This window comes from Papaver somniferum, chromosome 11 (assembly GCF_003573695.1).
Source record: "Papaver somniferum cultivar HN1 chromosome 11, ASM357369v1, whole genome shotgun sequence".
NCBI classification, from domain to species: Eukaryota; Viridiplantae; Streptophyta; class Magnoliopsida; order Ranunculales; family Papaveraceae; genus Papaver; species Papaver somniferum.
In genome coordinates this window covers 132,592,302-132,617,925 of record NC_039368.1, presented here as the reverse complement: position 1 = coordinate 132,617,925, position 25,624 = coordinate 132,592,302, and the positions used below count along the sequence as shown (strand labels likewise).

General features: G+C 36.4%; 3 protein-coding genes and 1 pseudogene across 3 annotated transcripts; 3 read left to right on the top strand and 1 right to left on the bottom strand.

Annotated features, from left to right (window-relative positions):
- Positions 1 to 364: 364 nt before the first annotated feature.
- LOC113323804 lies at positions 365 to 3,097 on the top strand (annotated as a pseudogene).
- Positions 3,098 to 4,077: 980 nt separating this feature from the next.
- LOC113323805 (hydroquinone glucosyltransferase-like) lies at positions 4,078 to 5,876 on the top strand. The gene has a single exon (XM_026572153.1). It carries the CDS (start codon positions 4,258 to 4,260, stop codon positions 5,668 to 5,670), a length of 1,413 nt encoding a protein of 470 aa, XP_026427938.1. The 5' UTR covers positions 4,078 to 4,257; the 3' UTR covers positions 5,671 to 5,876.
- Positions 5,877 to 17,440: 11,564 nt separating this feature from the next.
- On the top strand, positions 17,441 to 19,151 carry LOC113323570 (hydroquinone glucosyltransferase-like). Its single transcript, XM_026571891.1, has one exon. It carries the CDS (start codon positions 17,593 to 17,595, stop codon positions 19,018 to 19,020), a length of 1,428 nt encoding a protein of 475 aa, XP_026427676.1. The 5' UTR covers positions 17,441 to 17,592; the 3' UTR covers positions 19,021 to 19,151.
- Positions 19,152 to 20,449: 1,298 nt separating this feature from the next.
- LOC113325200 (zinc finger BED domain-containing protein RICESLEEPER 3-like) lies at positions 20,450 to 22,394 on the bottom strand. The gene is made up of 4 exons (XM_026573413.1): positions 21,651 to 22,394; positions 21,470 to 21,565; positions 21,056 to 21,302; positions 20,450 to 20,496 (listed from the first exon to the last, which is right to left on the bottom strand). Exons 1-4 carry the CDS (start codon positions 22,392 to 22,394, stop codon positions 20,450 to 20,452), a joined length of 1,134 nt encoding a protein of 377 aa, XP_026429198.1.
- Positions 22,395 to 25,624: the final 3,230 nt, after the last annotated feature.

Sequence of the window (25,624 nt, the reverse complement as noted above, 5' to 3'; positions counted from 1 at the left end):
TCATAATCACGAATTCTATTAGATTTTTATTGCGAATATCTTGTCATTTTTGATATTAATATGAATGTATTTATGAGAGATTAAAGATGGTACAGAGAAGGTGTGATATAATGAACGGGATGTGAGTGTCTCTAGATAATTCAAAGAGAGCTGTTGGATTTAGCCGTTAAGTTCGGCGGCGGACTTTCGCGACACGATAGGAGTAAAGACGCTAAAAGTTGGACTTAGACCGCCCTACATAAATTAGTCCGCACTGATTGAAAAAGAAATGCCCGTCTCTTGCTAGACTGTAATGGACAAATCCTCAAATTTATTGATTTACCTATCCATTTCTTATGTTTGCCGGTTCCATAACGGTAGCAAAATGAACCAATCTTCTATTGCATATTGGAATTGCCCTAAAGCAAGCCTATTGAAACTTCAACCTCCACTAGGTGTGTTTTTTGGACTCGGACGAAAAAGTTCTTCCATCTCCCCTTTATTTTTAATAAAAGCACCCAAATCTCGAGTCATTTCCGACAAACTCGACAACCAAGATTTCCTGCTCCATCCATGGCCATCACCACCTCCTCCTCCCCTGATTCCCTTCTTTCTTCTCTCCTCCCACCAAAACCAAACGGAAATCCAATTACCGGAACGACTAGTACTGGCAAACACGATGGCGGAGCAGTATTCGTATTGGAATCCAAAGGTAATATATAGCATACTAAACTAAATAATACTAAGTGTTCTCATTCATTTTTGTTTTGATTTTGTGTTTCATTCTTGATAAACTTAGGGGACTGGTGGCATGCGGGATTTCATCTAACAACGGCGATTGTCGGACCGTCAATATTAGCATTACCGTATGTGTTCAGGGGATTAGGATGGATATTAGGATTCATTTGCTTGACAGTAATGGGTGTCGTAACGTTCTATTCATATTATCTCATGTCCAAAGTTCTTGAGCTGTGTGAAAATCAAGGTCGCCGGCATATCAGATTCCGGGAGCTTGCTTCTGACGTTCTTGGTAATGTCGTCAACCTCACCCATTTATTTCATTTTGTATTCATCTGCTAATTAGTTGTAACTTACGCCCACTTGGTGTTTGAATATATGACTCTGTATTGTTTGATGTAGGGTCTGGGGGCATGTTTTATTTTGTGATATTTATTCAAACTGCTGTAAACACTGGAATAACTATTGGAACTATCTTGCTGTCGGCCGACTCTATCAAGGTAAAACCATATATCTTGCTAAATGAAACGACTCCGATTTTGTACACATGTGACATTACTTTTTTGTATTTTTACTCTTGTATCAATGAAATTTCAATCACAATACAATGGGCATAGTTGCATATATATATGTCAAAAGTTTATATCATTTAACATTGCCAAAGATGGCAAGGATGGAAATTGCCATTTATAGCGATATCCAGACACAAAATCTTCACCTAGTTTAAGTTTGGGGACGTATTTCATATTTGATTGAAACCTGTACTCGTTCTTAAATCCCCTATGAATCCAAACGGCGAATTTGTTCGAGTATTCATTCTCAATTTGAAAGCCCATACTTGCTTTTGAATTGGTGTGGTTTTATACGAAAATTCAACCTATATGGAATTTATACGCAAACTCAATATCGTGTGAAAATTTTGCCATTTCGGCAGTGTACTTGTTTAGAAAAAGCAACATTGTTATTTCTAACTTCCAAGCTTGACATGTTATAAGACAATTTTTAAAATCTAGTGTGAATGCTCATACCCATTATTGCTGTGTTTGTTGTTGTTAACAGTTATCTTAATGTTTTATAACGCTGACTTGCAGATTTTGTATTCAAATATAGTTCCAGAGGGGCCATTGAAGTTGTATCATTTCATAATGATGGTGACTTTTGTGATGATACTTCTTTCGCAACTACCTTCTTTTCATTCGCTTCGTTACATCAATTTTGGTTCTCTTCTCCTTAGTTTGGGTTACACTTCTCTTGTTGTTGGTGCTTGTATTCACGCAGGTTAGTCCCATTTGTGGAGCTCATTTTATATTTCTTTTACCAAATGGGCCGGCCAAACTCACATTTCTTAATTATTTATGGCAAATGGTTCTTATGTTGCAGGGTCCTCCAAAAATGCACCACCAAAGGATTACTCATTGAACCCAAAACAATCAACTAGAGCTTTTGATGCCTTCACATCAATATCTATCGTCGCAACGATTTTAGGAAACGGAATATTTCCAGAGATACAAGTATGCATACTTAACCTTTTCCAAAAAAAAAAAAAAGCAACATGAATATCAACCCGCGTAGTACCAAAGACTTTTTCTTTATGCTCAATCTTTTGAGGTTCTAAGGTTTTAAGGATTTGGTTTGGTGCAGGCAACAATGGCGCCACCAGCAACAGGAAAGATGGTGAAAGGGCTAATAATGTGTTACAGTGTCATAGTCCTCACTTTCTATTCAACTTCTGTATCTGGATACTGGGCTTTTGGAAATCAGTCCTCTGCAAATGTTCTTAGGAATTTATTACCAGATGATGGACCTGCTTTGGTTCCCACTTGGGTGATGGGGCTTATCGTTGTATTCGTCATCCTTCAACTCCTTCCAATCGGCCTGGTAAGTACCCATGGATTCATTCCCAGTGACTTTACCATCTTTATAAGCTGGTTATAATTTTTGCGTTTGGATGCAAAACAGGTATATTCACAAGTTGCATATGAGATTTTGGAGACACAATCAGCTAATGTGAAAGAAGGGATGTACTCAAAGAGAAACCTAATACCTAGGTTACTACTAAGATCATTGTACATGATATTTTGTGCATTTGTTGCGGCAATGTTACCATTCTTCGGGGATATCAATGGTATAATCGGTGGAATCGGATTTATCCCATTAGATTTCATACTTCCAATGCTCATGTACAATATGACTCACAAACCAACAAAATCATCTCTAACCTATTGGATCAACATCATTATTATGGTTGTATTTACAGGAGTAGGTATCATGGGTACTTTCTCTTCTGTAAGAAGTTTGGTTCTTGATGCCACAAGTTTATAAACTCTTCAGTAGTTATGTAGTTGATTTAGATTTGATACTGTAACACATTTGTACTTGATGTTCATGAAAGAAATCTTTTCTATTTTTTGATTGATAAAGAATGTGACACACACAAATTTCAAACTCAAGTTGATGGTATTATCACCACTTTTGTTATAGGGAGAAAGAAAACATCTTATGAGAGGAAAATACAGTTTATCCAATGGTCCACATCTATTAATCTAAGAAAAGCTTCCTCTCATAAGATGTTTTCTTCCTCCCTCTAACAAATCTCTATCATCACCAAGGACTTACCACTGTACTACAATGACATTAATATGTCCGGACTAATCATTCTCATTTGGTCATAACCAATGTAGTTGATCTCGGTCGAGATGGCCGAGATATTTTCGGTTTCGGCACTCAAGGGAGCGAAATGTTTAATTTCGCCGAGACGGAATCTAAGCAGAATTGGACGGAATTGGCCGGAAATCTTGGTTGAATTTCGGTTGACTCGGCCGAAATTGACCGAAATTTCGATTGAAATTTGTATGTATCTCGGGTATTTTGCTATTTCGAATGAAGATTTGTTTTTTTTCCCTTAAAAAAGACTTGTGATACTACCTCCGTTTCTGAAAAAGTGCTACTTTTACTTTTTCTATTTGGCATATTTTTATGCTAAAATGAAAAAGTGAAAGTAACATTTTTCATAAACAAGGAAATATTTTATTATATCTATACGCATCTATGTGCGGAAAATGTATGAAAAATATTTGTTATGCCTACTATGAATATAACAATCTAAAACGAAATTTTGGCAGTTATTCCGAGATTTCAACGGAAAATTTCTTCGAAATAAAATTGTCCCAGTGGTCCACCCTCCGAGTCGGCATTCCTAGTTCTGAAGGTTCGAATTAAGTGCTCATGGATTGCCCCCCAATGTACACGTACTTAGTTGCATCATGTACATTTGATTATGTCAATACTGACATCACATTCGTTCATTAAAATAAGAAAGACAACCACCCCATAATATACACATTCATTTGGTTAGCTGTCGTGATTCATTTTTCTACTTGATTTGTCCACATCTATATAAATACTTTTAATTCATGACCATTGTATTTAGATCTGAAAACAAAATTTTCATCGACTTCTTACTTTACTAAAGTTCCCGATTGATCTTCATCTTCAACACCATCTCAATCAATCCAATCCAATCCAATCCAATCTTCTGCAATGGAAGCAACTTCAGAAATTGTCAAGCCCCATATCATTATGCTCCCAAGTCCAGGTATGGGTCATCTTATCCCATTCATTGAGTTAGCTAAACGGCTAGTTCTTAATCATGGCTTCTCAGTCACATTCACTATTCCAGCTGAAACTCAAACTGGGTCTCCTTCTAAATCTCAAGAATCTGTTCTTCATTCCCTTCCTAGTTCTATCAACTTCATAATTTTACCTCCTCTTGATTTGAGTGATTTATCACCTGATGTTAAGCCCGAAACTATCGTTTCGGTAATGGTGAATCGTTCGCTTCCATCTCTTTCTGACTCGTTTAAGCTCATCACTTCAACTCACCGAGTTGTTGCCTTTGTCGTTGACCTTTTTGGTGCTGAAGCTTTTGATGTTGCTACAGAGTTCAATGTCAAACCATACATTTTCTTTCCTTCAACAGCTATGCTTTTGTCTTTGTTTTTCCAATTGCCTAAATTGGATCAAGATTACACTTGTGAGTACAGAGATGTGCCTGAACCGATTCGACTTCCGGGGTGTGTGCCCATCCGTGGGATCGATCTTCTTGAACCGTTGCAAGATAAGAAAAACGAGGGTTACACATGGGTTTTACACCATGCCAAAAGGTATAAATCTGCTGCAGGTGTCTTGGTAAACACCTTTGAAGGTTTGGAAACGGGTACCATTAAAGCTCTGAAGGAGAAAGAATTTGGTAACCCGCCAATTTACCCGGTTGGACCACTTATCCGGACAGGTGGGAATGACAATGTGTCTGATGAGTCGGGCTCTTTGAAGTGGTTGGATGATCAACCACTTGGCTCCGTTCTATTCGTCTCTTTTGGAAGTGTCGGTGCCCTTTCCAGCCAGCAACTGACTGAATTAGCTCTAGGCCTAGAAATGAGTGAACAAAGATTTTTGTTGGTTGCAAGGATTCCCAGTGACAATGGAATGGTCTTCCATTCCCAAGGTACTGCTGATCCTTTTGATTTCTTACCAGAGGGGTTTTTAGAAAGAACCAAAAATCTGGGTTTGGTTGTTCCTTCATGGGCTCCACAAGTTCAGGTCCTTAGCCACAAGTCGACGGGCGGCTTCTTAACGCATTGCGGGTGGAATTCGACCCTTGAAAGTGTAGTACACGGCATCCCTCTAATTGCATGGCCGCTTTTTGCAGAGCAAAAAATGAATGCTGTAATGCTTGAAGATTTGAAGGTTGCACTGAGGCCAAAGGCAGACGGACGAGGAATTATCAGGCGTGATGAAATTTCAAGAGTTGTCAAGGGGCTTATGGTAGGAGAAGAAGGAAAGAATATTAAGAGTAGGATGACAAAACTTCAAGCTGCTGCATCAAATGTGTTGGAAGAAAATGGGTCTTCAACTAAATCACTTGATGAATGGGCAAATATGTGGAAAATTTAGAAAACTGTGCTGTTGAAAACATTTGGATATTTTATATTTACATGTTGTGATTTTGTTCACATCAAAAAAAATAAAAAAAATTGTGATTTTCTTAAATAAAAGTGTCTTATGTGTTTGTGCACACATTCAAGACAAATGTGTATATTTTATAGACTTCCACTTTGTTTGTTTGGATATGATTTAATATTTGTATTTTATTATTCTTAGATTTGTATCGAGTAAGATGTTGGATCTTCACATTTTTTTATCTGGTGTTTGACTCGATGTGTGACTAGGCTCATAAATCCGACTCAGAGGTAGTTTAGTCAATTTTACACCCGACTTGTTAGGTAACAGAAGTTTAGATTCCAATAAATTCTATAACTATTTGATAAGTTTCAGTTGATATATTTAAGTAGGTAGTAACAAGTCGGAAGAGACGAACCAATCGAGATATAAAAACAACAAATAAACCTATTCGTGTTTCTTTTGATATTTTCAATTGTTGAACTCTGAAATGGTTATTGTTAATCGGAAAAAAATGGTTGTTATTACAAAAGTTTAACTTCAAGAAAGTTATTTTTTATTTTATGATAGACATGTTTTATATTAATAATTTGGCATATGACGAGAAATCGAACAAATAAAAATCCTTGTATTAGCTACCCAAGCAAAATGTACGTAATGTGTAAAAACTCATAAAAATGTTGTAATTTGTATTCTGTTGTAGTATTACTATAACATGGAAGAACTATTGATAAAAAAGAGAATGGGAAATTATTATTTATTGGATATCAATGTAGTGTATTACATATGAACAAGGATCTATTCATAGTCTAGGAGGAAACCGTGGTCACATTTATGGGCCGCCACACATAGACCTAAGGCTCTGTAATGCTCTCCTAGTGTGGTCCAATAATTCATATATTGTGCTTCACATATATAATACTTTGAATATAATTTTTCGGATATAGATCTTGACAACAATATCACAAAAGAGTATTTGTTCATAACTAATTTAACCACGCCTTTAAAAAGTGCTAAATAATCTAAAATGAAACCAAAATAAGATGAAATTATATCTTGTTAATTTCATTTCATTTAGGCCTTAGGCAAAAGACAGACACGAACACTAAAGGATTGACCACGTTCTTTTGTACTCCTATCATTTTTTAGCAGATATATTTGCATCTCTCACTCTCCTAGCAGCCGCGTTGATGGTAATGATGGTCTCTGATTTCCCCGTACAAAGTTTTACACAAGCGGGCCCCTCTGAGTCAGTTGAAGAATACATAGTATATCGCTTCTAAAATGCAAAGGCCGGTCTATTTTAAGTTCTCTCCTTGATGACCACTATGTCTAATTCAATTTTCTCATCAAAACCTCGTTAGAAAAATCCAGAGGGACTAAACCTAAACTAAGAAAAAATAGTATAACATAAAGAAAACATAAAATAGAGTGAGACTCGTACATATTTCCTCGTGAAAACCTTGGCAAGGAAAATTCATTGGGACAAAACCTTGGTGAAGAGAAAATGAGTACAACGTGATCCCAAAAGTTTGCCCTTGTCGATTACCCACACACAATATCCTTTGCACGTTTCATGGGTAATTGATGAAAAGCCTGCATATTGATATGTAATAAGAATATATATTACTACTGATGGTGACTTGTGTTGAAAACTGTTGCGCTACAATCCTTTCTTCGTTGTATTTATTTTGGAAGTGGTTTCGCTTTAAAAACTATCGTGTTTCATTTATTTGATTTCGATATTGTTCGATAATATCAATACCATCTTCAAGTCTTCAACATTAAATATATACCTGGTATAGTTACCGCTGTCTCGCAAAAAACCTTGTCGATTAACGAAACTTTGTGGGAAAAATTAATATCCATCGAAGAAAAAAGAGTGCAACACAATTTCACATTTCGAAGTGCACAACATTTCCTTGGAAACTCCCCTAGATCCCATTCAGGGTAGTTTCCAGACAATTCCTTTGGTCATGTGCTTTTCGAAAGTGATTATATACAATGCCTTAGAAAATAAATATACTACATCTTCCCATGATTACTTTCGTGGGAGAAGAGATTAATGTTCCTTCATAATTAACAAATTTTAGATCACACTTCCTTTAGCGTCCCTCTTTATGTCTTGGTAGGGATAAAACAAACTCATGTTAAGGTTCCCTTTAAGTATATGATTGCATTCATTATATCATTCCAATGATGCTGCGTCGGGATGAGCTATATCTATCTAACAAGTTTACTGAGGATGAAATATTTGGTCGAGTGCATTGTGCTAAGTGAAATAATGTGTCTATCGCACTTAAATACGAAAATTTCATCTCCCAACATATATTCGCCATCTTTCTTTAGACAAAATGGTCACTTATTTACATTTGAACCTTGACTAATTATGGGAGTGCTAGAAGGATGCATGCCTTTATTAAACATAATAACAACTTTGGACATGTGAAAACTAGTGAAACGAGTTACCATAACTTGATGTTTGATCGAGCTTTCCCAAGATTTTCATCTCAAATTCGAATTTCAAGCAACATTCAATATAATATTTTTACACTGTATTAAAAAATATTCATATCATCAAAGATGATTAATTTATGTGTTTTTTTCTTTCACTTGTTTTAGTATACCAACCTGGGTATGAGTCAGTACGTCCAACCTTTTTTACTTTGGGTTTCGTTCCATTGTTAACTTTGTTATAGTTAGCTTATGTTGAGAAATTTATCTATCCCAACAGCTGTGACATTTGTTTAACTATAACTCCCTCCAATTAGTTTAGTAGTAAAGAAATATGACTGAAACGATTCAAATTCCGAGGTGTGTGCCTGTCACCGGGATAGACCTTTTCGACCCGTCACAAGATAAGAAAAACGAGGCTTATAGATGGATTTTACACTATTTTGAATGGTACAAACTTGCTGAGGGTATTATGATAAACAACTTTGATAGTTTTGAAACAGTAACTATTAAACTCTGAATGGGAAAGAATCATGTAACCCGCTAATTTACCCGATTGGAACGTTTATCATGACAGCTGGGAAGGACAATGGATCTTACGAGTCAGGTTCTTTGAAGTGGTTGGATGATCAAACACTTTCATATGTTATATTCATCTCGTTTGGAACTGTTGGTACCCTATCCAGTGAACAACTGGCTGAATTAGCTTTGGGTCTAGATATAAGTGATTAAAGATTTTTGTTGTTGCAATAATTCCCATTGAAAATGCAATAGTCTTCGATCCCCAAGGTATAAACATCATTTTTATTTCTTGTGAAAAAGATTCTAAGAACATACCAAATACCTGGGTTTGGTTGTTCCTTAATGGGCTGCACAAGTTCAGGTCCTTAGCCACAAGTCGACAGTCGATTTCTTAACACATTGCGGGTGGAGTTAATCCCTCAAAATAGTGGCACACGGTGTACCTTTAATTGCATGTCCTCTCTTTGCATAGAAAAAAATGAATGTTTAAATGCTTGAAGATTTTAAGGTTGCACTACGTCCAAAGAAAACAAACGAGGCATAGTAGGAAGTGATGAGAATTCTAGAGTGTCGAAGGACTAATGGAAGGAGAAGAGGGGGAAAATATTAGGAGAAGATGGATCTTCAAATAAATCACTTGAGGAGTTGGTAAATGAAAACGCGGAGGTCTAACAACCACACCCAATATTTCGTTCGGCAATCTGAATAGACAAACATCAATATACTTTCAAGAGAATCAACTAGACAGTCAGACTCAATCAATAAAAAAGTATACCAAAGAGTTATATCTCAATTTCTCAATTCAATCTAAAATCAACAAACAAGAATTTGCGAGTCCGATTGAATAAGAGAAATAACTTGGACGATATCACAAACCAATATCGAAGTGTCAATAAAATTCAATCAACAACCCAAAGGTCGGATTCAAAAACTGATTGAACTTAACGCACAACCTATGATATTTCTATTATATAACAAAATATAATGCGAAAAATAAATAACACAGACACCAAAAATTTTGTTAACGAGGAAACCGAAAATGCAGAAAAACCCCGGGACCTAGTCCTGCTTTGAACACTACACTATATTAAGCCTCTATAGATACTAGCCTACTACCAATGAACTTTGGACTGGAATGTAGTTGAGCCCTAATCAATCTCACACTGATCAAGGTACAGTTGCGCTCCCACAGAAATACCTATGAGTTTTTTTCCGTCTTTTGATAAATCAAGGTGCACAGGAACCAATTGATAAACCAGACTTATATTCCCGAAGAACAGCCTAGTATTATCAATCACCTCACAATAATCTTAATCGTATGGAAGCGAAAGAACATATCGTGGAATCACAAACGATGAGACGAAGATGCTTGTGACAACTTTTAATCTTACCTATCAGAGATAAATCTCAAGCAAATCTTAGCAAAGATAATACTCAATCACGACAGTAGAAGTAAGATCAGAACACGCAACTACAGAGAAAATAGTTGGGGTCTGGCTTCACAATCCCAATGAGGTCTTTAAGTCGTTAACCAACAGGGTTTCGTGAAAAACCTAAGGTTGTAGGAGAATCGAATGTAGTCGTAACTAGTATCACACAGAAGGTGTGGGGATTAGGTTTCCCAGTTGCTAGAGTTCTCCCTTATATAGGTTTCGAATCAGGGTTTGCAATCTAAGTTACCTTGGTAACAAAGCATTCAATATTCACCGTTAGATGAAAACCTGATTAGAATCAAGCTAATATCTTTCAACCGTTGTATTGAACTTAGCTTGTTATACACAAATGAAATGTACCTTCATTTAAATTTGAGTAACCGTACCTAAATGTGTACACTAGGTTGGCTCAACCGTAGTTAACCGAAGTTAGCTATATAAACACTCTCATATCAACCTTATTCATCTTAACCACAACTAGTTCAAATGACTTAAATGAAACTAGTTATAGAGTTGTTCAATTGCTATATTCTCATAGAAGTATACAAGAACACAATTGAAGCAAAATCGGTTTGATTTACTCGAATCAATTCATGAACATTATATCCATGGTTTGTAAATAATGCAGTCCTTATTATATAAATGTATTAGTTAATGGACAAACCGATTTTAGAACTTTAACCACTCAAGTATGCAAACGGGTACGCATACTTAAGTAGCCGGTCTGAGTTTGAGTTCGCTAATGTGCAAAAGGGTACACATACTTCCAAACACAACAGAAATTCCCGGACCCAAACCCTTCGCCAGTACGCGTATGGGTATGTGTACTTAGGTACTCGGAATTTCACAACTAACAGGTACATATACGGGTATGCATACTATAGTCCCGGCCATGGATCACATATCACATACATGCAAGAACACATACTATGTTTATAATCCAATGATGGTTAAGTGTTCTAAACTCTATTTCAATTATTGAAACATTCTTAGATGATGACAGTAACTGTTTTCACGAACTATTAGCATCAAAGCAATTTTCAAGTTATTGAAATAATCATAACGAAACATTCAAAGTCTACACCAAATGATTGTATCACACAAACCATGTAAGATGTTACTCGACGATTTTCACATGATCATCTTTTGACTTTCGTCAGGAATATAAGATCAACTTGGTTGAAGCGAAAGCTTACCAACACATATTTCGAGAAATATATAAGCGAGTTAAACTCAGCTCGAAATCTCAAATGTGCATAATCAAATACTATATAATAATACAACTTTTGTCTCTATATAGGAGATAGAGTAGAAATAGACTTTCCAAGTGATAAATGAGTTTTAGTCTCCACATACCTTTTGTTGATGAAGTTCCACATGGTCTCCTTAGTGGTTCTTCGTCTTCAATTGATGAACACCGTGAAGTCTAATGCTCAACTACACAATTTATCCTAGTCCGAGATATCACTATAAGTAGACTAGAAATCAAGACTTATAATGTTGATCACTAACATTGACAAACAAGCTTGAGATAGCAACGCTTTAGAGTTCGACCGAGCAGTGCTCTAACAGTAAATATTTTTAAAAAAAAAATCAAATAACCGGATAGAATCTTCATACCTTGGCACTTTTTTCTTTTCTTTTCCAAGTGGTGTGGTTTTGTGTATTTTATATTTTGCCTAATATTGTGAATGTGAATTTGTTTCCCTCAAAAATAAAAAAAGATTGTGATTTTGTTTAACAATAATGTCTTATGTGTTTGTACATGCATTCATGCATAATGACTTTGTATATTGACTTGCTCGACATTTGTTTGGATATAACTGGACGTTAGAAAGTGATTGTCGTTTACTGAAGATATTAAGTTATTATTTTCCAGCTGTTTGATTGAAGTTGGACTCGGCTCATAAACCTGACTCAAAGATATTTTAGTTAATTTTTTACCCGTATCGTTGAGTACAAATCATAAAAGATTCAATTTATTTTTTAAACATATTTTGGTTCAATTTTAGAGTTGATTGTAACAAGTGAGAAGATGAACCAATTAAGATAGACAAAAATATGCAAACAATGTATTCGTGTTTTTTTAGATGTTTTTTTTTATTTTTGAATTTAGGTCCGGTTGTTGTTAATCGAAAAACTGTTTCAAACACGTTACTTGCTTCGTGTTAACAATTTGGTATATGGCGAAAATTTGAACAATTAAAATATGTGTATTAACTTCCCAAGCAAAATGTGCACAATGCGTAAAATATCCATAAATTTTTTATAATTTGTGTTTAATGCATTTTACAATTACAAATACGATAAAAAAAATTCGGTATATATATCTAATAATTAATATTTGATTACGTGAATCCATAGATTCACTATCAAAATATATTATATTTACCTACCTTTGTATTCTAATCATAAACCATTTATTTTTGTGAATGTTGTTTGTAGAAAGTTGGAATAATAAGTTTTAAATTTGCGTCTCAATTTAAAGATCTCATAAAAAAATGAAGCAAAATTAATTTAGTCTGCTTTTTTTTGAAGCATAAAATGTAACTAGAAAGCCATTACATGTGGGTATGTCGTACCATCGAGTCATACCCATTGAGTTATATTTAATATAATTTGATGTAAAAAAGACTGGATCGTATGATCCCAAATTGTTGTGGAGAGATTTCTTGATTGACTTCCATCCGTCGCTTAATTCACTAGTCTATCCACTGCTTGGTTTCCTTTCGTGTGGTTGTGCAATTCGAAGCATACTCTGCTTTATTCCAATAATCAATCCTTCTATATACCATGGTGGTTTAATATCAGCTGAGTATATGAATCGTACCAGGTTTTTCGAGTTTATTTGGAATTGTATTTTTGTCAATTTTCTCTATGTTGCTGTTATTAACGCCATTTGCACGGTCCATATCTCAGCTATTAGAAGGGGTTATGCCTAAGGTTGCGCCGCCGCTACCACAGTTCTTGCCGCCGAATCTATGCATATGAAACCTGCATTTGCAATTCAAGAGTATCCTCAAGCCATCCTACCCATATTAATCTTAATCCATTCTAGGTTAGGGGAGACTCAACTTACCGAGATTGTTGTTGTTGATCGTGTGGTGTTTGTAAGGTTTACAAGTGATAGCATACCAGGTAAAACAATAGGCAGGATTTCCTTTTTCCAAGTGAACTCTTGCCGAAGTTTGAGTGTCATCCGTATAATGTTTTCTGGCTTAGGGTTTTTTTGGCGATATGTTAGTTCATATCTGACTATCCAGAAAAACAATAAATAAATAAATAAATAAAACTGAGGTACTAATGATAGAGATAGAGCACTTTGTTTGTAATAGTAGTGGGATTATTGTTTTGGGGGTTAAGAATGTTGGAGAAATACTAATGGTATTTGGGTGATTCGATAACCAGTGAGAAGGATGTACCATGCATTATTTTTTAATTTTTTTTTTTTTTTTAAGAAATTGGGTTAAAGCTGAAAGTTTATTTCAAAATTTAAAACTCTAAGAAGTCTGGTACCCACCGAGCTACGAAAAGAAAGAAAGAAACAATAATCACCCACCCCAATGTTGACAAGTTATGAACTCAGATCACTGGTATCATAACCCAACAACTGTCACTGTATCACAGTGACATCTGCAATGTACCATGTTGTTATACCAATTTCTAAATTAGTATTATAAAGGGACATAGGTTGGAGTTGGTGAGGTGGATACGTTATAAAATAGCAAAGATCGGTGCCTTCGTTAATCGCTTTCTTCAAAAAAAAAAAAGAAAGAAAAAAAAAAAAAACTACTACGTTATAAAATTCCGAGTATATTTTTGGAGGACATGAATCTCTTAAATGGTTCTTTAAAAAATATTATAGACCGCGAAATCACATCTAAACGACAAGGAGTTTAATCCTTACCGTTATATCCTAACCATTAGATTTCATCTAAGCCATCAGAACTTAACTGATCTCTCCAGATGCAGTCTTGACCGTCCAATTTGCACCTCACTACGAATGTGTGAAGAGCGTGCACCCTTAGACGTGCCCAAGCCACGCATGGTGCGGTGCTTCCGTACGAAGCACTAAGACAAGGATGCACCTTAGTCTTGTGGGACTAAACATTTTCCTTATGTTTCCACATAACTCCATTTCCATTCGTATAGAACACGGGCTTGAGCGCCCAACTCAATAACATTGTCTAATGCGCCAACTCTACAGATCCGTAATTATCGTACCACACGCCACCCCATCCAGTGGAAGACTAATTTTACGTAGATCGTGTATGGTTCGCGAGATGCGCTCACTTGCCGAGATGCACTCACTTGCCAAATAGTTCCCAAATTCGGCATTTTATCTTTTTCATTTTGGCCAATTTCTTTGTGCAATTCTATTTACAAGATCATTTCTAAGATCATTGTAAATAGAATGAAGCCTCTCTTGAGTAAAATGATTAGCCAATACCAGGTTGCTTATGTCCCTGGCAGACATATTCAAGATAATGTCATAATTGCCCATGAGTTGGTGTATACCATGAAAAGAAAAAAGAAAAACTGACAAATGGGGGGTCATGAGTCTTAAACTTGACATGTCTAAGGTCTTTGACATAGTGGAATGGTCTTACCTGATAGACATTCTTAGAGCTTTTGGGTTTTCTGAACACACTGGTGTGACTTAAACAACCAATGTGTTAGTACTACTAGCATCTCTATATTGTTAAATGGTTATCCATGTAAAACTTATAGACCAACAAGGGGTCTGAGGCAAGGAGATCCCTTGTCACCATACCTGTTTATCATAGTCATGGAATCATTCTCTAGATACATTATGCATGCTGAAAGTTGTAGCCTAATACATGGTTTAAAAGTCACTAAGGAAGCCCTTAGTATAAGTCATCTTCTCTTTGCAGATGATCTGTTAATCTTTGCTAAAGCTTCTCATTCTGAAGCTTCAAACTTACTGAGTCTAATCAATGACTTTAGTATGGCCTCTGGCCAAGTGATCAATCTTCAGAAATCTGGTTGTTTTTTCAGTAGAAATGTTCACCCTGATCATGCTGTTTCTCTCATTAATGATTTAAAAGTTAAGAAAATAGCTCTAAATGAAAAATACTTAGGTATTCCCTTATTCATTTCTAGAGCTAGGTCTGATTCTTTCAATCATTTAAATGAACATTTCGACAAAAGAGTTGCCAAATTGAAAGGTAAACATTTTAACCAAGAAGGTAGGTCAGTGATGGTGCAAAATGTGTTAAAGACATCCCCTATTTACCACATGAACACTTTCAAAATTCCTGATAAAATCATCAAAAATATGGAGGCATCTCAAAGAGATTTTTGGTGGGGAAAGTCTAAGGCAGGGGGTATTTATCTTAGAGGCTGGCCTAGAATTTGTACTCATAAATATCAAAGGGGTCTAGGTTTTCGTAATCTTAAGCATGTAAACCTCTCCCTTTTGACCAAATCTGGTTGGAACATTATTCATAAACCTGATAAATTGTGTGTTATTATTTTGAAATGCAAGTATTTTAAAAATTGTCATCCTTTACATGCTGTTAAAAAGGTTGAATGCTCTTGGGTGTGGAGAAGTATTAGTCGAGGCCTTGAGGTCAACAAAAAAAATTCGATCTGGGAGGTTAAAAAATGGAAGTGGTATTTCTGCTTTTGTTGATAATTTTATTCCCAATGCTGTAGAACCTAAGTTTGTTGCTTTTCCTAATCCTAATGTCACTGTTTCAGCTTTCATCAATAGGGAAAACAACTCTTGGAATACGGAACTTGTAAATGCTTTCTTCATTGCTCCAAATGCTAGTAAAATCCTTAGCATTAGGATACCTTTCTCAGGTGATGATAGACTCATTTGGCCTTACACTAAGAACCGTCAGTTTAGTGTTAAGTCGGCTTACAAATTGATTTCTGGTCCATATGCTTATATTAATAACCCCCAGAATAGTAACCCTGTCTACAAAACTTTGTGGAACCTGTCTATTCTCCCTAAAGTCCAGATTTTCGCTTGGAAATGCTATGAAAATATCCTTCCAGCTAAATCTGTACTGGATAGATACTCCAGTGAGCATGATTCCTCTTGCAGTATGTGTAATACTGAAATCATTGAATCCCATGAGCACATTATTCTTCACTGTGATTTTTCTAAGAAGGTTTGGTCTCTCACCCCTTATGCTAATGTTATTGAACAAGATTGCAATTCTAATATTAATATTCATGATTGAGTTCATAAATGGTTAACTTTATAACAATCTTAAGGACAAAGAAGGAGCCATTTTCTCTGTAGTTTGGAGTATATGGAAAGAAAGATGCTCTAACACTTTTCAGGGGAAAAGTCTCAACCACCAAGTTACATCCAGACTTGCACTTAAGCTTGTCAATGACACTGAAATGTTTTTGAGCAATAATAGTTTCTTGGTACCACATAGGTCTATACCTGTAGAAGATAAAAACATCACTAGTATCACTACCTCTCTACTTCAGGACTGTCATATTATTTTCAGCGATGCTGCTTTTGACAAAAACACTAATCTTTCTGGTATTGGCTTGGTCTGGAATGATGTTGCAGGTGCATTCTGTGGATGCAAGCTACAAGCAGGGAATGTGAGAAATGCTGAAGAAGCAGAGAGCCTAGCTCTGCTAGAAGCAGTGAAGTGGGCAAAAGCCAAAAACCTGGAGAAAGTCTGTTTTTATCAGTGATGCTAAATCCATTATTTACTCTATCAATTCTAGTAATAGCCAATTGTTTTGGTATAATAATTTAGTCTTAGAAGACTGTAAAACAATTTCTTCTAGCTTTAACTTTGTTAAATTTGAATTCTTGCGTAGGAATTTCTTAGAGCTGGCTGACAAAGCAGCTAAATTTAGCAGAAGGGCTAGAACCTCGGGAGAATGGTTGGGTCATATCCCTGCATTCCTTAATCCTGCGATGTAATTCTTTTTATCAATACAAGTTCTTTTTTCTAGCAAAAAAAAAAAAATCTTTTTCATTTTGGCATGATTACTAGAAAATGTGCTGATCAGGAGCATAGCCAGCTTGATGGCCGCCTTCCAACAAAAAATTCCTTCTTCTGACCTACCTATACGGCTATACCTACATTCCGAGCTCCGCCCATGGTGCCGGTAACTATGCAACTGTTGAGACTAATATCTTGCCGTAGCAATTACTAATCATTGACACTACTTTATATCATGTCATTGCTGACATGATCTTTTCTTCCGTACAGATAATGGAATATGATTTAAAATATTCATAATACAATGCCATGTACACTTGATTATGTCAATACTGACATCACATTCCTCTCCACCAAGCTTCTTCCTACATTCAGAAGAATTAAAAAAGAAAGACAACCCACGTCCAATGAATCCCACTTTTCTCACTGAAACTCATTCTATATAAACCTCATCAACCCATTTCATTTTCAGAACCATCTCAATCAGTTTAATTCAGTTCATTCCGATTCAATTCTCTTTAAAACTCCCAGCAAAATATATAAACAAACTCTTTGCAGAAATGGAAGGAACTTCAGAAATTCTCAAACCCCATATCATTATGCTACCAAGTCCAGGTATGGGTCATCTTATCCCATTCGTTGAGTTAGCTAAACGACTCGTTCTTAATCATGGTTTCTCAGTTACATTCACTATTCCGACTGATGCTGGGTCTCCTTCTAAAGCTCAGAAATCTGTTCTTGATTCCCTTCCTAGTTCTATAAAATCTATATTTTTATCTCCTGTTGATATAAGTGATTTACCAGCTAATGTTAAGGGTGAAACGAAAATTTCGCTAATGGTAACTCGTTCAGTTCCATCTCTTTCTAACTCGTTTAAACACATTGGGTCGACTCATAGGGTTGTTGCTTTTGTTGTTGATGCTTTCGGAACTGATACTTTTGATGCTGCAAATGAGTTTAATATCAAACCTTATGTTTTCTTTGCAACAACGGCTATGACTTTAGCGTTGTTTTCATATTTTCCTAAAATGGATGAAGAGTACTCTTGCGAGTATAGAGATGTGCCTGAGCCGATTCGAATTCCAGGGAGTATTGCTATCAATGGGATCGATCTTATTGACCCTATGCAAGATAGGAAAAATGATTCCTATACATGGATTTTACATCATGCCAAAAGGTACAAACTTGCTGCCGGTGTCTTGCTAAATACCTTTGATGAATTCGAAACAGATACTATTAAGTTTTTGAAGGGGAGTGAATCAGGCAACCCACTGATTTATCCGATTGGACCGCTTATCAGGACAGGGGAGAATGGCAATGTATCTGATGAGGCGGGTTGTTTGAAGTGGTTGGATGATCAACCACTTGGGTCCGTTTTATTCATCTCGTTTGGAAGTGGTGGAACACTCTCTAGTGAGCAATTGACTGAATTGGCTCTAGGCCTAGAAATGAGTGAGCAAAGATTTCTGCTGGTTGCTAGAAGTCCCAGTGATAAGGCTGCAAATGCAACATTCTTCAATCCTCAAGGTATCAGTGATCCTTTTGATTTCTTGCCAGAAGGGTTCTTAGAAAGAACGAAAAAACTTGGTTTGGTTGTTGATTCATGGTCTCCTCAAGTTCAAGTTCTTAGCCACACATCGACAGGCGGCTTCTTAACTCATTGTGGATGGAATTCAACCCTTGAAAGCGTGGTACACGGTGTCCCTTTAATTGCCTGGCCACTCTATGCTGAGCAAAAAATGAATGCTTTAATGCTTGAAGGTTTCAAGGTTGCAATAAGGCCAAAGGCAGACGAACGAGGTATTATAAGACGTGATGAGATTTCTAGAGTTGTCAAGGGACTTATGGAAGGAGAGGAAGGTAAGACTATAAAGAGCAGGATGACAGAACTTCAAAGTGCTGCATCAAATGTGTTAGAAGAAAATGGGTCTTCAGCTAAGTCACTTGATGAATTGGCAAATGTATGGAAAAATCAGACAACAACATAGAAGTTTCACTTTTGTGCACATGATTGTTTTTAGTTTGGTCTTATTTGGGAGCTTTTATGTATTCTATATTGCCATGTTGATGTGATTGTGATTTTGTTTAATAATATTGTCTTGTGTGTTTGTCCCGGTCAGTCTGCTTCCAACCTTGTAAAGAACTTACTACTAGATTATGGACATCATGGACCTGCTTTAGCTCCTACTAGGTGCTATCCTTCAACTCCTCGCTATTCTCCATGAGAATATCAGAGATTTGATTCTGCTAATAAAAGACCCTTTCACTGATGTTCTAGCTTGACAATCCATGATGTAGCATGTAGCAGCTGCAATCTCCAAATTTTCTTAGCTTTTCCTTTAAAAGCTTCAGATATCCATTGCAAAGTAAAATCTTATAAGCAGAAAGGTCCAACTCAAGTCCATCCATATTAGTCCAAAGAAGATTCCAAATTCTATCTGTAAACTTAAAATGTATGTAAAGATGCATTAATTTTCTTTTTGTTCCCGGCACAGACCACATAACGGCAAATCTTTTTGTTGACAATCTTTAAAAGATGCAAGCCTGTGCATCTTTTACGGCAATGTTACCGTTCTTCGGAAATATTAATGGTATAGTCGGCCCAGTTAGATTCATCACATACTTCCAACATATTGGATCAAACGTTTACGTCAGCAGTGATGTGGTTGATTGAAACTAACGTAATCTTGCCACTGTTACAAAAGCAAAGCATTTGCATGGTTTATGTAATTCATGAGTTATGTAATTTCCTTACATGTCCATTTACTATAATTGTTCCGAATTCTGATAGCCAGACATGGTTTGCCATTGCGGGTACAATGCAGCTATTGAGGGATAATATTGCCCACTTCTATAGCTAATCATGTATGCATTGAGACTGCTAACAGTACCCTTTATATCATGTCATTGCTGACATGATTTTTTTCTATGATTCAAAAGGGAGTTTTTTATATGCATGTACAGATAATGGAATATGATTCAAAAAAGAGTGTTTTGTATAGGGCTGCACATGGGTCGGTTTGGGTCGGTTTTGACCTCACCCACCACCCAACCCACTGATGGCGGGTAACATAAGTTGTCACCCGCAACCGATCCAACATCACAATGGGTCGGTTTTCACCCGACCCACATTACGGCGGGTTTGGTCGGGTGGGTGGTGGGTTACCCACCATAAAATAAAATGACATTACAGATTTAGAAAAAGGAACAGAGTTCAGTTGTTCAAAGCTAACAATAAAAAGGAACAGAGTTCAATTGTTCAAAGCTCAAAAGATAAAAGAGTGCATTACTGTTGAGTATTGCCTACTATACTAAAGCCTAGTATGTAAATTAGTTACAGTAACAAAGATGAACTCAGAAAGATCAAGCTACTGACAATGACCCTTGGCGTCATTACCTTGTCTAAGCCAATAGGAATCAATCATCTATGACGATGGAAGAAGCAGCAAGGTCACCGAATAGCTCTGCAAGCGAAATGAACAATTAAAATGAATGAATGAAAGTGTAGATGAATTTCTTGAAACAAGTAAAATAACTCTGCAAGCGAATGATGAAAATATGGAGTTAAAGAAGCAAAAGGCTAATCTTGGTGAAGATTACTTTTGGACTGATTACATGTCATTGCCATTTTACTCAAAATGTGAGTTCTAAATTGGAAAACAGATATGGTTTTAAAGTAGTTTAACTCTTAATGATGCTTATAGTTTATGTTGGATCTAAGGGATGGTGTCTGTTAGCGTCTTTTAGTTCAGTTCACATGGATGAAGAGAATTATGACAACCCTTATGAATTTGATCCTTGGAGGTGGCAGCAACAAGTATGTTAATTCACATATGTTTAGATGATTATGTTTGGTTAATTAAATTCAAATGAAGTCCACTAATCAATATTCCAATGTGCTCAATACTTTCTGAACATGTATGCTAATCATTTACGCAGAGCTAAAGTACCATAAATGTTGAATCAAATTATATTGGCTTAATCAAAAAAAAAACAATAGAGCCAAGGAAAATTTAGACATACCAGACTCAGCAATATCAATCTCCTCCTCCTCGACTCCAAGAGTAGATGAATCCATGTCTATTGGTGTTCGTAACCAATTTTGTAACAAAATTAAGGCCTCAAGTGTCTTGGGATTTAAGGAGATTCGAAAAGGATCCAAAATTCTTTTTCCGGTACTAAATGCTGATTCTGAAGCAACGGAAGAAATGGGAATAACAAATATATCTTTAGCCATAAGTGGCAAAATGTCAAACCTCGCAGCATTTACCTTCCAGCATTGTAATATATCAAAAGTAGCATTTTCATTGGTGGGTGTGTAGATCGGTTCAGCCAAGTACCTTTCTACCCCAGATCTCCCATTGTCCTCCACATTACTCAATTGATGCTTTCATTTATTCCTTCCCGCCATATACTTGTCCTTGCTAGAAATAGTACTTCCAAAACTCGAAGAACTTTGAGTAGAAGTAGAATTAGTCTCGCCCACAGATTCTGATGAAGATACTGCACATCTAACATTTTCTGCTTTATAAGCTGCAAACATTTCCACAAAATTTTTCAGAACTTCTTCAACCCATTTTTCTACAAGTTTTTTCTTCATTGCTGGGTCATAATGCACAATTAAATCTTCAACAGTCACAAATAATCCATGTTCTTTCTCTCGTGGATCAAGAAGTACAGCCATAAACATCAACGAATTCATATTTCGGTATGTTCCCCAATATTTGTTGTACTTGAGCAACATTACAGCACCCATGTGGCTTAAGAAAGGGTCCTCATGTGTATTTTTCCATTCTTCTAATTCTTGACGAACAGTATCAAGTTCCAATAAGAAAGAATGAGAAGTAACATAAGTAGAAGCTGAAAATGCAACAGTTGCTTCATAAAATACGTGTAGAAACTTAATCAAAACTCTCGCATTGCACCAATCGTATCGTTCAGGAGCATGCACTTTTGGCTTGTTTTTTTTCTTGGCTTTCCTGACAGCAGCAAAATCTTCTTCTTCAGTAGTATCAAGTTCTTCTTCATTGTCTGATTCCAGATCATAATCAACATCAAGATCAACAGTGTCATCACCATCACCCATAATATTATCTGGTACTGGAATATCAAAGCAAAACTCTTCACAAAATGCATTATCCAACTCACGTAGCCTTTCAAATGCCTTTTCATATCTTTCAGCAGCAACAAGCATTAAGTAAGTAGAATTCCACCGCGTTCTCACATCTAATATCAGAACCTTTTTACAATCTATTCTTTTCGACTCAGCAACCTCCGTAAACCTTTTATATCTTGCGGGATATTTCGTGACATATTTTACCACTGCCCTGATCCTGAGAAGTGATGTATGATACTTCTTCATACAGTCCTTCACAACAAGTGCAAGTACGTGAGCCGCACATCGAACATGTAAATGTTTAGCTCCGAGTAATGCAGAACCCCAACTCTAAACTCTCTTCCTCAAATAGTCAACAACGACTTTATTTGCAGACGCATTATCAAGCGTCACAGTGAAAACCTTTTCAAGTCCCCAGTCTAGCAAACATTTCACCAAAGCCTCTCCAATTTTTGTACCTTCATGGCTATCAATCAAGCAAAAACATATAAATCTTTTATGTAGTTTCCAGTGATGATCAATGAAATGCCCAGTCACTACCATATAATTGTAATTCTGCGATGACGTCCAAGTGTCAGTAGTAAGGCACACTCTTACCTTGTTTGTTTTGAAATAACTTTTCAGATTAGCCTTCTCTGTCAAAAATAGCTTGCACACATCACGGTATATTGTCATACGACTTGGAAGCTTAAATCGAGGCTCAAGAGACTTACAAAAAGCTATAAAACCTTCACCTTCAACAATTCTAAAAGCCATTTCATCTGTAACGATAAATCTAATCAGCGCTCTCCTGCACACATCTTGAGAAAAAGACACCCCAACCAACTGTGGTTCCTCTCCAAGCTTGCAAGGATGGAAGTCAAGTGTTTGTTGTCCGTCATCTCTAGCCTCATTCATTTCATTCTTATACTTCTGACACTTATCCAAATGATGTTGGAGATTAGAAGTCCCATGTTTCTTACCATCCAAATTTTTCTTACCAATCTTGTAATTATCCTTTTTGCAATATTTACATTTCGCTCTCTCACCATTTTCATAAATATCATAGTGATCCCATACCTTTGATCTCTTCACACTAGCATTAGGATTATTAGCTAATGTTTCACCTGCGACACAAGCATGTGAAGGTTCAGAAGCTGGTGTAGATGAGCCAGCGGTACTCCCTGTCCCTGATGATGGTCCATGCACTTGTCCAGAACGCGGTGGACATGGAGGGGGAGGTCCCATTTGTGATGCCACTCCATGTATAATTGGAAGATTAGAAGCAGAATCATCTTCTGAGATTTCAACCATGGTAACCTACACAAAAGAAACAAGTTACATCGGTAAAACACATTACAATCAAACACCATACTCAATTGAATATTTGCAACAATTGAAAGTACTAACACCATACTGAATTGAACACCATACTCATGACTTAGTTCAAATACCAAATAAATTAACTAGGTTCTGAACATAAATGAGAACTGAGATTGATTTAAAATTTAAAATCAAACTACTGGTTCTGAACATAAATGAGTAATTCCAAATACTCATTGTTGCAGCTTAGAAGAATAATAACACCTCTAAAAATACATCAACATTAAAAACGAGGTCCACAGTAAGACTTCTCCCTGATATTATCATTTATACAAACAAGTTGTATTCGTATCATCTAACTATCTCAATGAATCAGTAAAATAAGCAACACATATTTGGGTTTCTCAATAACCATCCCAAAGAATTCTTAGAATCTACTGATTAAACTCTTTATTACTGAGTTCTAACATCATACCAATTCATTCAAAACTGAAATTAGAAAACACCCTAAACAGATAAGCCCTAAATTGAAAATTACAAGAAATCACATCATCAAAAAATTTCAAGTTTACAGCGGTTCCTAATATTACCTTCCGTTATTGGTTTGCTTCTGGTGATGCCGATGATCCACAAAGCGAATCTGAGAGTCTGAGACTAAGCGAAGAAAAAAGAATGGAGTCTGTTTGAGACTCTGAGAAGGAGAGAAGAGGCCGCGGAAGAGAAGGGTTCGTGAAAAATGCGATTAGGTTAGGTCTTTTATTCATCAATTCAACGGCTGTGATAATTCATTCTAAGTTAGGATTAGATAATCTAAGGGTCAGGAATCCTATGTTAGTTTTGGGCGGGTGGGTGGGTCGGTTGGGGTGACGGAAGTTTCCACCCGCAACCGACCCAAGATAGGTGGGTTCTGGCGTGCCTCACCCATAGTCGACCCATGCCTAGGTGGGTTGAATCGGGTGCGAATAACGATCCCAAAGAATTCTTAGAATCTAATGATTAAACTCTTCATTACTGAGTTCTAACATCATACCAATTCATTCCAAACTGAACTTGAAAAACACCCTAAACAGATAAACCCTAAATTGAAAATTACAAGAAATCACCATCAAAAAATTACAAGTTTACAGCGGTTCCTAATATTACCTTCCGTTATTGGTTTGCTTCTGGTGATGCCGATGATCCACAAAGCGAATCTGAGAGTCTGAGACTAAGCGAAGAAAAAAGAATGGAGTCTGTCTGAGACTCTGAGAAGGAGAGAAGAGGCCGCGGAAGAGAAGGGTTCGTGAAAAATGCGATTAGGTTAGGTCTTTTATTCATCAATTCAACGGCTGTGATAATTCATTCTAAGTTAGGATTAGATAATCTAAGGGTCAGGAATCCTATGTTAGTTTTGGACGGGTGGGTGGGTCGGTTGGGGTGACGGAAGTTTCTACCCGCAACCGACCCAAGATAGGTGGGTTATGGCGTGCCTCACCCATAGTCGACCCATGCCTAGGTGGGTTGAATCGGGTGCGAACTCTTAAGAAACGCAATAAAATATTTTCCCTTAGGGGTCCCTCTAAAATATAGAGCAACCCCTTTCCCATAGATTTTACAAAAGTAGTGAATTTCTTTATATAATTGACAAATACAACTTAAGAAGAAAAACTCCCCGATGTGGGACTAAAAGTTTTATATAGTTTCTTAAAACTACTAAAAATTGGAAACTCCACGATGTGGGACTAAAAAGTTTCATTCACAAAATAAAACAATAAATATTAATTTTTTATTAAAACTTTAAAAAATGATTTTTTTTATTAATCATTTTCCAACAATCCCCCACATGAATGAAAACTCAATAAAACATGAAAACACAGATAGATATTGGTAAATCAACATCCCAACCTCACGATCCAAACAGACTGATCGTGCAAGTGTTGAAATCATACTAGTCATTTCTACGTCCTCTCCCTCACACAAAAGTGTGTTGACCCCAGGGTCATACTATGGATTGCATAAATCATAATAGTATTGGGAGCTTTCATCTTTAGTTCTCACATGGTGAGACTATAGGTATCTTTCACCAAAGTGAAAAAGCATGAGCTAGTGAACCCTTAGTGACCTTTAGGTCCTAAGTTCCAGTAATACCAAAACCATCAAAACGAAAATCACATAAAAAACGCAGAAAATACCAT